Here is a 15,563-nt window from a genome sequence, read left to right on the forward strand (position 1 = left end):
GAAAATGACCTATTGTTTAGAATCATGTTTTATGTTTAACATATTTTTAAAGAATTTTTGTGGTTATTTTTAATTTTTCAGATCAATATCAGTATTTAAACAAAAAACATAAAATGCTGCAGTTTTCACACTAAGCCTAATAATAGCCACCGCTTCTTGGTCTATACAGACCACTTTACTGAAGTTATCTGCTTATCTATACAAAGAAGTGATATCATTAGAAGCAGGTTAGAATGACAGCACAGGATCCACCATTCACAATAGGTGACTGTCATAGCTTATCTATTCTTTCCTTGTACAAGGACCTCTGCACAGGCCACAGTAGAAGAAGAGATGAACAGCGGCACTCACCCATATGCGATTAATAACAGCAGCTTTATTCAAAATCAAGTAAGGCAGGGGGCAGACAATTCAAGAGCACGCATCAAACAGCGGCGGCCGTTTAGCGCTACATGCGCTTCCTCAGTCTGTGCGTCAATGCGTTCTTGCGTCATCGCTCCTTTTAACTAATGGTGAGATGTGATGTCACAGTCAAGTTTAGAACTGCTATATCTGTATAACAACCTGAGTAACTGGTAGACCCTATTAATAATTTGCCAAAGTTGTGGGAAACATAAAGAATGATCAATTTCTTGTGCACCAAAAATTACATAATGAACTTATTCTGTGGCTCAGTATAGTTGAAGCAATGCCAAATTTATTCTGTTTTGTTATGTTGTAATACTTGTTTTGCATGATGATCTGTAGTTTTTATTGATATTTTTAAGTATCTATGTTTTTTTTATCAGTGTTTGTTAAATCTTTTTGAGGCATAGCAACAAATGACCATTTTTCTTTGCAAAGATTTTTTCCGTTATATTTTATTAATTTTGGCGTTTTCAAATGCACCAATACCAATTATGTTTATTTGTCATGTAAAAAGGGGAAAGGAGGTGATTTGAATGTTTCAATTTTATAGATATTTATTATTGATATGTATTCTTTTTCATTTACGTATTTTTCCTTCTTTCTTTCTTTTTTTAACTCTCTCCCTCGAGGGGATTTGAACATAAGAGTATTAAATCACTTATACAGTACCATGGACTGCAATGGTTTACCATTGCAATCTGTGGGAAAATTGCTATGGTCCTGTTGAGCCCTCAATAGGAAATTTAGGGTTCTTTCACACGAGTGGATGCCGTGCATGGAATCCGCTGCATGAAAGACAGCCTAGCCCCACTCCGGACAGCAGAGATAAGGAGCATTAACATGATTAATAATGCTCCGTACCTTTCTGTGACCTTTTTGCTACAAAATCAAAGTGACAACTTTATCTCACTGTGATTTTGTAGTAAAAAGATCACAGAGAGGCACGGAGCATTATCAGTCATGTTAATGCTCTGCATCTCTGCTGTCCAGAGTGGGGCTTGGCTGTCTTTCATGCAGCGTATTCCATGCAAGGCATCTGCTCATGTGAAAAAGCCCTTACTATGACAAAACAGGGAACCCTCATAAAGCTCCCTGATGCCATAGCAACCAAACAGCTCTCACAGTCTCACCATTCTGTTCCAGCAGTCATAAATGTTTAATTTTTAATTTTGGAGGATTAGTTACAGGTTTTTTTTTAACCATTTTGGGGTATATATAGTGTATTAAATAATTTTTATTCTTTTTTTTTAAGGAAAAGTAAAAAATACAGCAATTTTAACATTATTTTGTGGAATTTACAGAGTTCACTATTTGATATAAATAATATAACTTTATTATGTGGGTCACTACAATGATGATAATACCAAATTTCTCTATTTTTTATTTATTTATTTTTTTCTTTCTTCCTGCGGGCTGTCAGCTCCCAAATTGCCCCCTACTTCTCCAGACTAAGGGGGGGGGGGGGGGGGGGGGGCTGTTTACTGTTTCTTTGAAGATCTTCTGTACATATCTCCACAGTAAAATACAGTAGTACAAACAAATCTTTGTACTTGAAGGATCCTGCAGTCAATCCCTCTTCCATCTATGAACTTTTTCTTATTAACATAGATTTGTTAGTTTAGCAATAAAAAAATAATTGTGCAACTTCACAGAGGGGGAGATTTGACAAAGGCTGCAAATATGTTATATAAGCATAGAAAAGTAACATATCTCTGTATTTGTCTTGTTTGAAAGCTGGCATTCTCACCTCGCAAACAATACTAGAATCACAGCATTATATTCACTACCTGGTAAGATATATGTGTTAGAAATTGGGATTTCAGTCAATATAGCTGAAAGTGATAGTAAAAACAGGTTTTACTGTGTTTATTACCGACTCGATTTCTAACATTGATGTATCGTGCTGATGCTATGGTTCTGGTTATGTATAAGAGCTGAACTGGGGAAAATCTGTCAGGTGGTTAATGGGAGACATCTTTAATAAAGACCTGATAGCTACACTATATGTAGAGCTGATGTGGGGAAGAAGTTAATCCTTGCAATGTGGCAGATATAAACTTCATAGGCCCTATTCACACGGACAGGAATTCTGCGGGGGTGCAATGCGTGAGGTAAAGGCATTGCACCCGCACTGAATCCGGACCCATTCACTTCAATGAGGCTGTTCAGATGAGCAGTGATTTTCACGCATCACTTGTGCGTTGCATGAAAATCGCAGCAAGTGTGCATGCGGTGCAATTTTCACGCATGGTTGCTAGGAGATTATAGGGATGAAAGCAACCCCAGACCCAATTAAGGTGTATTCATGTATTATTTTCCCTTATAACATGGTTATAAGGGAAAATAATAGCATTCTTAATACAGAATGCTTACTAAAATGTGGATTGAGTGGTTAATAAAGAAGAAAAAAATATTCACCTTATCCAATTGATCGCCCAGCTGGCATCGTCTTCTTGCTTCTTCTTTAAGGACCTGCAAAAGGACCTTTGATGACATAATCACGCTCACCACGTGGTGAGCGCAGTGACGTCAGTGCAGGTCTTGCTGAATGAAGATAGAAGATTACGTCATTAAAGGTCCTTTTGCAGGTCATGTTAGAAACTAACATAGAAAGTATATTATAGTGCATTTGTATTGTGCGGCAGTTGTGTGCTGTTTTGCTGCGATACCGCAGGCATATAGAGGGACAAGCGTTATTGGAACAAATAAATTCTACTGGTGTGATATACCAGTTGCCCCCCCAAAAAAGTGATTGAAGCAGGGATGTGATATACCAATAATATACTTTCCATAGAGTACATTTAGGTAGCACAACAGGGCACATTTAACAGAATTTCCCTTTAAGACGCATAAAAATTTCCCCTGATTAAGACATATTTTTTGTTGGAATTTTTGTCATTGATCCCCCTCTAGTATGTCACTGTCCATGTTGTGGAACTATTTGTGCACTTCTACTAAGTATTTGGTAGGCTGCAAATATGAGCTGAAGGTTTTTCAGGTTCGCCTGCCATTAAAGTGAATGGAGCCTGCCGCGAACTTTCGGTTTGCAAACCATCCCGGCCGACGTTCGTCCATCACTAGAGCTTAGCCCCGCCCCCAGGCAAGTTGATACATCACTGGGCCAGCGGTAAACAGTGAGAAGGCCGCGGCGCTGCTGGAGCGCTGCAGCCTTTTCAAACAGCTGATCGGCAGGGGTCCCGGGTGTCGGACCCCCGCCGATCAGATGCTGATGATCTATTGAGAGGAAAGATCATCAGTTTAAACAAACTGCTGAACCACTTTAACTATATATATATATATATATATATATATATATATATATATATTTATTTATTTTTTTAACTTTTTTAAGCCCTCCTTTCCCCCAAGGAATTTTAAAATATGATCTTCAGTTTGCTTTGACCTTCATTGCAATGTATGACAGATTCGCTATGGTCTAATGGAGCACTGCCACCTATAGGTCTCCATGAGAACTATAGATATAATAGGCTGGGTTTCTTTAGAGTGACCCAGAAGGTTACCACAAATGAACAGCGTCCGTGATCTAAGTGCAGGAAAGCCTTTTGGACCTTGTGGGTGCACCACTCCTAGTTAAAGCAGCTTCAGATGCCTTGTTTACAATTAACCATAGCATCTGAAGGGTTAAATATCTGCAATCAGCATTATCGATAACAGACATTAGCTACGGTATCTGCTGTTCATAAGCTGCTGATCTCCACCATATGTTAGAGGAGCAGTGCTGAAAGAGGTTTAAAGGGCTTCTGTCACCCCCCAACCCGCAATTTTCAGTTTTTGACTTATTATATTTGTTAATGTAAGCAGATTCCATCTATGCCCCTCTTACCTCGGGCTGTGCAGTAATTACAGTAGAAAACATACTTTTATTATATGTAAATTTCTTCACTACCAGCAAGTTGGGCGGACTTGCTGGTTGCTGCCGCATCCTCTGTTTGAATACACGCCCCCTTCTCCACTTGATTGACAGGGCCAGCGAGCGCTCTCCTCCTCTCGCTGGCCCTGCCTGCAGCCTCAAATCCCGTACCTGCGCCGTACTGGTCGTCATTAGGCGCAGGCGCTCTGAGAGAAGGACGGCCGCTCCTTCCTCAGTGCGCCTGCGCTGATGACGTCAGCCCTACACCCGGAAGAGAGCACATGGTCCGCATCCTATGCCCAATAAAAATGGAAAGGACACAGAAACAAACAACGTTCGTGTGCATGCAGCCTAACTCAGGTATACATTCCTATCTCTAATAAACTAGCAAATAAAAAAATATATATGACAGTTACACTTTCATAAGAGCTACCCAAGCAACTTAGTATAGTTGGCTCGTCTGAGATGTTTCCATATCTCCAGTCACCCCCATCCTATGCTTACTTAGGTTCCACCTATCGTGGCCATGAATGACCCAGATAGGAATAACGCTTTATGATTTATTTAAATAAAAACCCTACATGCAACAATAATAAAGCTTATGAGTCATATTATCTACACACATATAAATAATATGCTGTAAAATATAAAGCCAAAATATACCCACATACACACTGTACATGTGCATTGTTTGCACAAGGTCGTAAATTAGATATCATAATCAATAAACACTTACATTCTTCATTTGCAAAATGTGCAAGGAATTTTTGTGTGCATATGGCATTGACCTCTTTGGTGTTGTGTCTGGCAGTTCTATAAAGAACATATTAGGAACGCTTTGCCTGGGCTAAATACATTGCTCAACTCCAAAATATGCACTTGGATGCCAAAAGACTGCTGCCAATTAAAGTTGGCAATGAATAGTTGATAAACACTAGCGTGAATTCTAATTTTATCATGTTTAGTAATTATTTGCACCACCAGACATTTTAATTGAGCCAATTAACCCGATAATATAAATTAATTAATGCATTTTTATTGTGCAGTGTCCCGTGTGCATGAATAAAGAGATGAAATAGCATAGAAAGAAGGAACTAAACTTCTCTAATGGTGATGTGGTAGTGGGCATGGTGTTTTTCTGAATACTTTTTTCATAGATTTTGCCTTTACAAAACTATTTCTTCTAATTATGTTTGGCATAACGAAGATATGTTGGTAAAAATAGCAAGTTATTCTCCCCGGATAGGATGGCTAACACACACGCACACACACAAAAAAGAAAAGTATAGAAACAAAATAATATACGTTTAAGGGCTCTTTCACACTTGCGTTGTTCTTTTCCGGCATAGAGTTCCGTCATCGGGGCTCTATGCCGGAAAAATCCTGATCAGGATTATCCCAATGCATTCTGAATGGAGAGAAATCCGTTCAGGATGCATCAGGATGTCTTCAGTTCACGACCGGAACGTTTTTTGGCCGGAGAAAATACCGCAGGCCGGAACACTTGCCGCAAGGCCGGATCGGGAATTAATGCCCATTGAAAGGCATTAATCCGGATCCGGCCTTAGTGCTAAACGTCGTTTCGGCGCATTACCGGATCTGACGTTCAGCTTTTTCTGAATGGTTACCATGGCTGCCAGGACGCTAAAGTCCTGTCTGCCATGGTAAAGTGTAGTGGGTAGCGGGGGAGCAGTATACTTACCGTCTGTGCGGCTCCCGGGGAGCTTCAGAGTGATGTCAGGGCGCCCCACGCGCATGGATGACATGATCGCTCTGATGTCATTCTGGAGCGCCCCGGGAGCCACACGGACTGTAAGTATACTGCTCCCCCGCGCATGGACCACGCGATCGCATGGATCACGCGATCCATGCGCATGGGGCGCCCCGACGCCACCCCCGAGCGCCACGGGAGCCGCACGGGCGGCAAGCACACTGCTCCCCTGCTCGCCACCACTACCATGGCAACCAGGACTTTAATAGCGTCCTGGCTGCCATAGTAACACTGAACGCATTTTGAAGACTAATCAGTCTTCAAATGCTTTCAGTTCACTTGCGGTGTTACGGATCCGGCGGGCACCAACGGCAATGGAAGTGCATGCCGGATCCCAACAACGCAAGTGTGAAAGAGCCCTTATACAATAACATGAATGGATCTCCCTCTAATAGATGGGGGACCTCAGTGGAAGCCCTTTCTAACACATTGATAGTGCCTAATATGACCTGTGGGAAGAGGGCTCTTCATAAGATAAATAATGGTAATGAATGAACAACTCTTTAATTTATCATTCTTGACTTGTCAGATGGTCATACACATACCAACCATAATTGCTCAATAATACTCAATAGTAGAAGCTTTTAAATTGCTGATTTTTTAGTAAAAGGCTAAATTAGTCCACATATACCAAAATCCTCCACCATCTTTAAATTACATAAAAGCATAATTTATAAACCCACTATGTTCTAGGATATGAGGGATGAGATATGTATCTGGGTCATGTGAACCTATACTGTACACCTCTTTAATATCCTCTTTTAGCTATCTTTAGTCTTTCAACTATCTCCAATACAGTATGTAAAGAAAGCTGGAACAGAAAGCACTGTGTGCTCCAGTGAATTCCCAATGACTTTTCCATTGGACGTCACATGATGTTTTCCCATGGTTTGTCCATGATAGATATTCTTTAATATTTTGATCAATAATAAATTGTTAATTTGCACCTGTATCTATATTTCTCACTTCACTGAGGAAATTTTAGCAAACGTTTGCCATGATTTAAATGCTGACCTACAAGATCCCTCACCATGTTCTACTGTATGTTGACAGACCTCTCAACTACTATACCCAGAGAAATTCTTTACTTTTGACATGTTTAGGTTGCTTTATAACCAGAGCTGACTCCACAGATTGGAGAATTTATAGTGTGTTGTTCTGTAAATGCTTGCTGCTTCATGCAAAGTGCTAAAGAAGCAGTAAAGCAGGTTGCAGATGGAGCCTCTCATCTTAATTAATACATATTCTTTTTCATGCACTCAGGGATGCAGAACATGCTTTGTGCACAGAAAGCGGATAACTGTTAATGCTGACTGTGTGCTGTCTGTGCTAAAATCATATCTAGGTACTCCAAACACTGTATATGTTCTAATTAGGAGATAAAAAATATACTTTGCTAGTCTAACACTCACAGGAACACTAGATCTAGAAATACATGATAAACAGAAGAAAGAACTTGCCCAAACTGTTTATGTGTTAGCAAGGTTTTCTACAATTCCTAAAGAAAATCTTTCTTCCGGAGGGTATAAGTATTCATTTCCTTACAATCCCTTCCATTTATGGCCTTAAATGGATAGATGGGACTTAACATTATTTGTCTTTTATTGGGGAAAGACCAGTGGGGGGGGGGGGGGGGGAGGCTTCTGCTGCAGTCAGCTTTCTTAAAGACAGCAAAAAGCATTATGAGCTAAATGAGGTAATGGTTCATTACTAGAGATAAGAGAAGTTCTGAAAAAATTGTTTCTGCTGCTTCACCATATTTCACGAGGAGATTCTTTAATGAATTATGTCAGCATATTTTAGCATTGCTAGATAGATGGCATAAAATGTTCCCTTACTTTATCCCTTATGGCTAAAAACTGCGAACAGACCCCCTTTAAGCAGTGTCAGATCAGTTTTTCCCACCATCAATCTACATAGAACATATGCTTCAAAGTTAGGGGCATAAGAAATACAAAAGCCATAAATAGTAAATGATTGGCTCTAAAGTTAAATAGATTTCTATTGAACCTTATGGGTCTTGCTATATTAGGAATACACAACTGGGACAGAGCCTGGGCCCACCAGAGGATCAAGGAAACACAGGCTATTGTCAATTGGTGGCAATTAAACCAGTCAGTGGCGTGAGCATCGACCAACTTCCCCTCTTCTCCTCATAATTTGTGTTACAATAATCATTGGAATGGAGGAGTATCCAATTAGTACATTTGATCTTAGCCAAATGGCCGAGAAGTGATAGGAGTACCCAATTAGTATTCAAGGATACTTATCCAACGTGTCTCCTTCTGGCTCAGTTCCCCACCCAGTGTTTATTGAACCACTGACAACTGGATTTGATCAATTGTGATCTACTGAGGCAACTAGGTCTAATGATAAGTTGTGGGTACTATGATGAGTCAGTTCTACACTGCCTTTTCATTTTCTTTGTTTGCCTTATAGCTTCCAATCAGGATTTTTTGATATTTTTTGTATTAATTTTTTATGGGAAGACTAGAAAAGTCTGCAACATTATTCTTGCTCATGTGGATTTGGATCTATGGTGCCATGTTATAAACAGATCTTATGATGCCTGTGTGAAGTAGAGCCTTAGGTTAGTATCACAGTGCAACACTAGGGGATAGAATTGGCACATTAAGAATGATCATAACATTTGTGAGAAATTAGCTGTTTAGTCTACAGTAGTTAGCATTTTAAATACATTGCTCTGCAAATTATATAAAAGATCTTTATATCTTCATTTTCTAAACTCTTAGAGGGTCATTTATTAAGACCCGGTCGTTTATTTAGACACCGGTCTTAATAATTCTTTGTGTTGGTGGTGGATCTGCCGAAGTTATGTAGAGGCGCCGAACAGTAAATTAGCATATATCTGATAGTAAATGAACACCCTAATGTTTCACTGCAGTATTTTGCAATGTATTGCAAAGTTCTATGGTTCATGACTCTATTAGATATCATGATGAGCTGGAAAGTCCAAAAAATTCCATATAATTGTGAACTCTCATGTATCACATTTTTTTCGTTAGAAAAAAGTACAGTAAACACTCTTATAAGTACAATGCACACATTAATGACACATTAAGACAATAGTAAGAAAGGAATGAAAGTACAGATTGGGACAAACAAGTCTTAACATTTCAAATAAAGAAATTCCTTTCCATTGATGATGAAGGATGTGAAGTATTAGTCAAGATATCAGCCAAGGCTATATGTTACACTTATGGGTTTTAGTTCTGTTATTTGGTAGATATCCAAAAATGATTGGAAAGCTGTGACTTGCCCTGAAATGTGGGGAGGAGAAAAATTAGGTGTGATTAGGAGAAAAATTAGGTGTGGAAATGTAGGTGTTTAGTTTGTTCTTGCTGCTTTGGATTGTTTAAATTTCATAATGTTTTACTTTTGTATAAACTATTGGTAAAATTAAATGATAGGATTAACCCTTATGACACCAGAGGTTTTTTCGTTTTTGTATTTTCATTTTTCTTCCCTATCTTCCTTGAGCCATAACTTTTTTGTTTTTCCATTCACATATCTATATGAGGGCTTATATTTTGCGAGACAAGTTGTACTTTCTAAAGCCACCATTTCATATGGCATACAATGTAGTAGGAAGCAGGGAAAAAATTCCAAATGGGGTGAAATTGAAAAAAAGAAAAAAAAAGCAATTCCTCCACCGTTTTACGGGTTTTGTTCTCATGGCGTTTCCTTTTTGGCAAAAATGACCTGTGCCCTTCATTCTATGTGTCAGTAGGATTACAACAATACCACATTTATAAAGGTTTTTAGTGTCTAAATAGCGTAAAAATAAATTAAAACTTTGAAAAAAAAACGTTGTTTTTTTCTACATCACCACTAAGCTCTGCGGGGATAATTTTTTGCGTGACAATCTGTAGTTTTTATTGGTACTATTTTGGAGTGTGTGTGATTTTTTTTTCACATTTATTAAATTTTTTGAGTATGAGAAGCAATGAAAAAATGTCAAATTGGCCATTTTGACTTTTTTTATGCCATTCGCCGTATGGGAAATATATTTATTTCGGATGCGGTGATGTTATTTATTTATGTATTTATTTTTTGATTCTATGAAAAAGGGGGTGATTAAACTTTTATATTTTTTAATTTTTTTATATTTTTTTAATAATCTTTTTTACATTTTTATGATTTTGAAGCCTGTATTTGAGACTACAAAACTTTTTTTTTATTCTGAACCCTCATGGGTCTTTTAGACCCAAAATTTAAACAGAATTGCTCATTTCTAAAGTCGGCCTGCCATCTGCTGGCCAAAATAAAAATTGCAGCTTCAATACCCTGGGTCTCTTCAGATAGACCCAGCATATTGAAATCAATTACCCGCATCCTCATTGGCCACATCCTCATTGATCACGGCATCTATAGGCTGGTCATTGTCATTAGCCACGGTTCTCTGCTGTTTGAAACAGCAGAGACCAGACGGCCATGACGCCATGTTTGCACTTCGCTCCAGTACAGTACATTTATGGCTCTGGTAACGAACAGGTTAAACATCATAACCTAGGAATATTACCTCCCTTCAGATAGGTATGGTCTACCTAGCTATATTGTGGACTTATGAATAGTGTCATAGGATTCCTACATTGATAAAGCGGTGTAAAGCTGCAAAAATGTAACTTGGCATTTGATATTTGGTTACATAATGGGCTCGTAAGATACATTTTGCAACTTTAGGTCACCTCATGAGTAAAGAACACACACAGCAATTTTTGTTTAGTTTGATGCATTTTAGAATTCATAGACATGCAAAATGTTTAACACAGGTAATAAATTGGATACAACTCATGCACTCCATTTTTTATCTTCAAGTTTGGAAAAAATCGTCTACGTTTAATCTCTTAAATGCAGGGAATGAAAAGGCCCTAAAGAGTTTTTTTCGGTCTATTTTTTTAAACCCTCCACTCCCTGCAGGACCAATGAAGAGAGCTATACCTGCATAACAGTTCCCCATTCGAAGAGGCAGGAAGGAGGTGAATATTGATTTCTCCATAGGTATAGCTGGCTTGTGGACAAATTTTAAAACTTGGAGAACCCTTTTAATGCTTTATCTTTTGTTTATTTGATAATTAGATTTTTTATTCATATACTATTGGTGGCATTACTGGGTTTTGGTAAACCTCATTAGACAGTTTTCTCTCTTTTTTACCCTTTCTCCCCATGGCCCTAGAAATTTGTAAAATTGTTGCAAAAATACCACTCATGAGTAGTGTTTGCTTCAGATGGCATACACACATGCCAGAATTGGTGTCAAGCATTTTATATTCACTATATATATAGTCCTAAGATATTGTCAATGGTTTTTTTTTTGTTAAGTTTTTTTTACAAATGTCTTTTTTTCATTTTTCAGGTTATGGATTTGTAGATTTCGACAGCCCTGCTGCAGCACAGAAAGCCGTTGCATCACTAAAAGCTACTGGTGTGCAAGCCCAAATGGCAAAGGTGAGACACTATTGTACAATATAGTACTCTGCTACCTCATAAAGACAATGGGTGGCAGACCTCTGGCATGGGTGCTAGAATAGACACATCAGAGAGGTATTTTTGGCATGAGCAATATTGTCAGCTTGTTTAGGATCTCAAGAGTGTGGGAAGGAGGGAAGATAGTGCTGCTACTGAGTTATTTCTAGCACCCAATTGCCTTAGCTGTTTTTTGTCACATACAACTAGGGAAAGCACTCCTCAAAGTACTTCTCTTTTTAAGACCGTCGTGTGGTTGTAATTATGTGTTGTGGGTGTTAGGGTAGAGTGGCTCGTATGACTGTCACTGTTATGGGGATCTGAGCTACGCATATTCTTCCTGCGACTGTTAAGGGGTCATATGGCTGCTAATGTTTTGGTGTTTTTTTTTTTGTTGTCACTGCTGTGAGTACCATGGGAATATCATTGTTTTGGAGTCTTCTCACTGTCACTGTTATAAGAATTATCTACAGATTTGAAAATTGATTAGGCACATTCTCAATAGGATGTTTATTCAGTATTTATTCTTGTGTGCCTTATAAATACTGTCAATTGGAGAGCATGGAGACAAAAAAGTTATAGATTAAAGAATTGATTTTCAAGGTTTTAGATTTGCATATAATTATGACGATTTGGAAAAATAGTGGAGAAAATGTTCGAAAAGATTCGCTAGTCTCTAATATAATAGGAAAGACTAAACCCTTAAAACAATATGCATTTGAAATAACACAACCCCTAACATAAAAAAATATAGCATAAATAATAAATATAACAGATAATAGCCCTTTAGAAAAATCCTTTGTTAAGGTGTTAAGAGTCACTACTTAACTGACAAGAAATGCAGGGTTTACGCTGATGTGACCCAGTGCCATAAGCCTGGTCCATCTTATTCACTGTTAGTTGAGTCAGTGGAGGTTGATCGATATTTGCTTTTGGGATCACCTTCTCCTTTTTCTGCGGTGTGCCTCTGCTATCCCTGCCTATAGGCAGAGCTCCCGCCCCGACAGGGGCAACCCCACCTCTTAGTGGCTAAACACTATATTTGTCCTGTAGTGACCCTATAAAATCAACATCCAGTGTCTCAACATGTGCATTTCCTCCCAAAAAATGCTGGTTCTTCAGGGGACAAAAAAAAGGGTTATTGGTACCTCCTAGGGTTAGAGGTACAGTCCAATGATGCAGCAAAAAATTCCAAATGGATCCAGAGAGTAACAGTAGCATAGTAACATAGTACATAAGGCCGAAAAAATACATTTGTCCATCCTTTTTGGCCTGTCATCCTGCAATTTGATCCAGAGGAAGGCAAAAAAAAATAAAAAAAATTATGATTCTTTATTTATTTTAAAAAAATGGATAAACAAGTATTACTCCTGCATAAAATCAACGCGTTTCTACCATAAAACAGTTCTTCTTCATGGATTCATAGTATAAAGTATTCAGATACAGGTATGTAACTGCTTTTTAAGCAAAAAAAGGGGGAATGAAATCAATTGAAAATGTTAAGGAAAGCCTGCAGTGCAGATGTAGGGTAAAATGTTGATAATATTAACTCTTGATGTCTATGTCCTATGGCTGAAGACTGACTTGCACTAAAAAGAGTAAATAATATAATGACACAATGTACAATAATGTAGTAATGAGACACAATCATATATTAATAATATAATAAAATGTCTGTATGATAATTCATTCCATAAGATTTAGCTGTGTTTAAGGTAAAAATCCAGAAAGCTTGTATAATTTTACTTTTTCTAGACGAATTAAACTGAGGCACCAACCTTACTACTATGCGCCAGAGATGATACGATTTTTATTTTTGTTGGTGATATCATTCAGGCGCTCAAGAAAACGCACCTTTACTTTTCTGGTTGTACTGCCTATGTAAACTAAATTGCATTGTGTGCACATGGTCATATATGATGCCTTCTGTTTTGCAATTTATGTAGCTTCTATTTACACAGTCCAATGATACATACACCCATAGATATCAGGTAAAATTATAAATGATATTGACACTGAAGATGACATGCACCTGTCATCCTCAGTGCCAGCATCATTAACCCCTTAGTGACCAGCCTGCTTTGGGCCTTACTGACAAAGTGTTTTTCTTCCTTTTTTCATTGTCGCGTTCCAAGAGCTATAACATTTTTATTTTTCCATCTATATAGCTTTATAAGCGCACAAACTGTAGTTTTTATGGCGCCATTTTGGGGTACATATAACTTTCTGATTAACTTTTATTAACTCTTTCTGGGAGGGAGATGGGAAAAACAGCAATACTGACAGTGCATTTTTACGTTATAAATTTTACGGCGTTCATTTTTGGTATAAATAACATAACATCTTTATTCTCTGGGTCAGTACGATTACAGTGATACCAAATATTTTTGCAATAAAACCCCTTTTCTTAAAAGAAAAAAATGTTTTTACATTGCTGCTTCCAAAGACCCATAACCTTTTTATTTTTCTTTCTAGAGAGTTGCGTAAGGGCTTAATTTTTGCGGGAAAAGTTGTATTTTCATTGGTATCATTTTGTAGTAAATGGCGCTTTTTGATCACTTTTTATTAAGTTTTTTTGGTGGCAACTAAGAATAAATTAGCAATTCTGTCTTTTTTTTATTTAAATTTTTTACAGCGTTCACCTTAGGGGATAATTTATGTGATATTTATGTAGTCCGGGTCATTACGAATGTGGCAATACCAAATATATGGGGGAGAGTTTTTTTTTTACAATTTTTATCATTGAAAAGTGTATTTTCAATGGAACAAAAAAGTGTATTTTTTATGTAATTTTTTTATTTAATAAATGTGTTTCTTTTTCTCGTTTTTTCCACTATAAGGCCCCTTTCACACGGGAGAGTATTCCGCGCGGATGCGATGCGTGAGTTGAACGCATTGCACCCGCACTGAATACCGACCCATTCATTTCTATGGGGCTGTTCACATGAGCGGTGATTTTCACGCATCACTTGTGCGTTGCGTGAAAATCGCAGCATGTTCTATATTCTGCATTTTTCGCGCAACGCAGGCCCCATAGAAGTGAATGGGGTTGCGTGAAAATTGCAAGCATCCGATTTTCACGCACGGTTGCTAGGAGACGATCGGGATGGAGACCCGATCATTATTATTTTCCCTTATAACATGGTTATAAGGGAAAATAATAGCATTCTGAATACAGAATACATAGTAAAACATCGCTGGAGGGGTTAAAAAAAATAAAATAATAATTTACCTCACCTTAGTCCACTTGATCGCGTAGCCCGGCATCTCCTTCTGTCTTCATCTGATCTCTGTGCAGCAATAGGACCTGTGGTGACGTCACTTCGGTCATCACATGCTCCGTCACATGATCTTTTACCATGGTGATGGATCATGTGATGACCGGAATGACGTCACCACAGGTCCTGTTGCTGCACAGAGATCAGATAAAGACAGAAGGAGATGCCGGGCTACGCGATCAAGTGGACTAAGGTGAGTTAAATCTTTTTTTTTTTTTTTTAACCCCTCCAGCGCTATTTTACTATGCATTCAGTATTCAGAATGCTATTATTTTCCCTTATAACCATGTTATAAGGGAAAATAATTCAATCTACAGAACACCGATCCCAAGCCCGAACTTCTGTGAAGAAGTTCGGGTTTGGGTACCAAACATGCACGAATTTTCTCACGCGAGTGCATAACGCATTACAATGTTTTGCACTCGCGTGGAAAAATCGCGCGTGTTCCCGTAACGCACCCGCACATTTTCCCGCAACGCCCATGTGAAAGAGGCCTAACAGACAGTATTTTGATTACTTTTAAAATGCAATGCATTATCCCTATAATGCATTGCATTTTAATAGCAATGCTATTTTAACTTTGACCAGCAGTCTGCCCCACAAAGGCGCAGCCTGCTGGAAATTACTACAGCCGGGACCAGGGCCTACAACAGATGCCAGGTAGACTTCAAACACATCGGCACCTCGCAATCGCATTTGTGGGGTGCCGATGGGAGACAGAGGAAGCCCGAGGCATGTAAAGTGTTAA

The 15,563-nt window shown here is 38.3% G+C and overlaps 1 protein-coding gene across 2 annotated transcripts in view; it reads left to right on the forward strand.

The window, feature by feature from the left end:
- RBMS3 (RNA binding motif single stranded interacting protein 3) overlaps nt 1–15,563 on the forward strand; it is an 830,965-nt gene that overhangs the window by 422,327 nt on the left and 393,075 nt on the right. For both annotated transcript variants that reach the window (XM_040433298.1, XM_040433299.1), the window contains exon 4: nt 11,428–11,519. In XM_040433298.1, coding sequence (XP_040289232.1) covers nt 11,428–11,519 — 92 coding nt within the window. The remainder of the gene's footprint in view (nt 1–11,427; nt 11,520–15,563) is intronic.

This window comes from Bufo bufo, chromosome 5 (assembly GCF_905171765.1).
Source record: "Bufo bufo chromosome 5, aBufBuf1.1, whole genome shotgun sequence".
NCBI classification, from domain to species: Eukaryota; Metazoa; Chordata; class Amphibia; order Anura; family Bufonidae; genus Bufo; species Bufo bufo.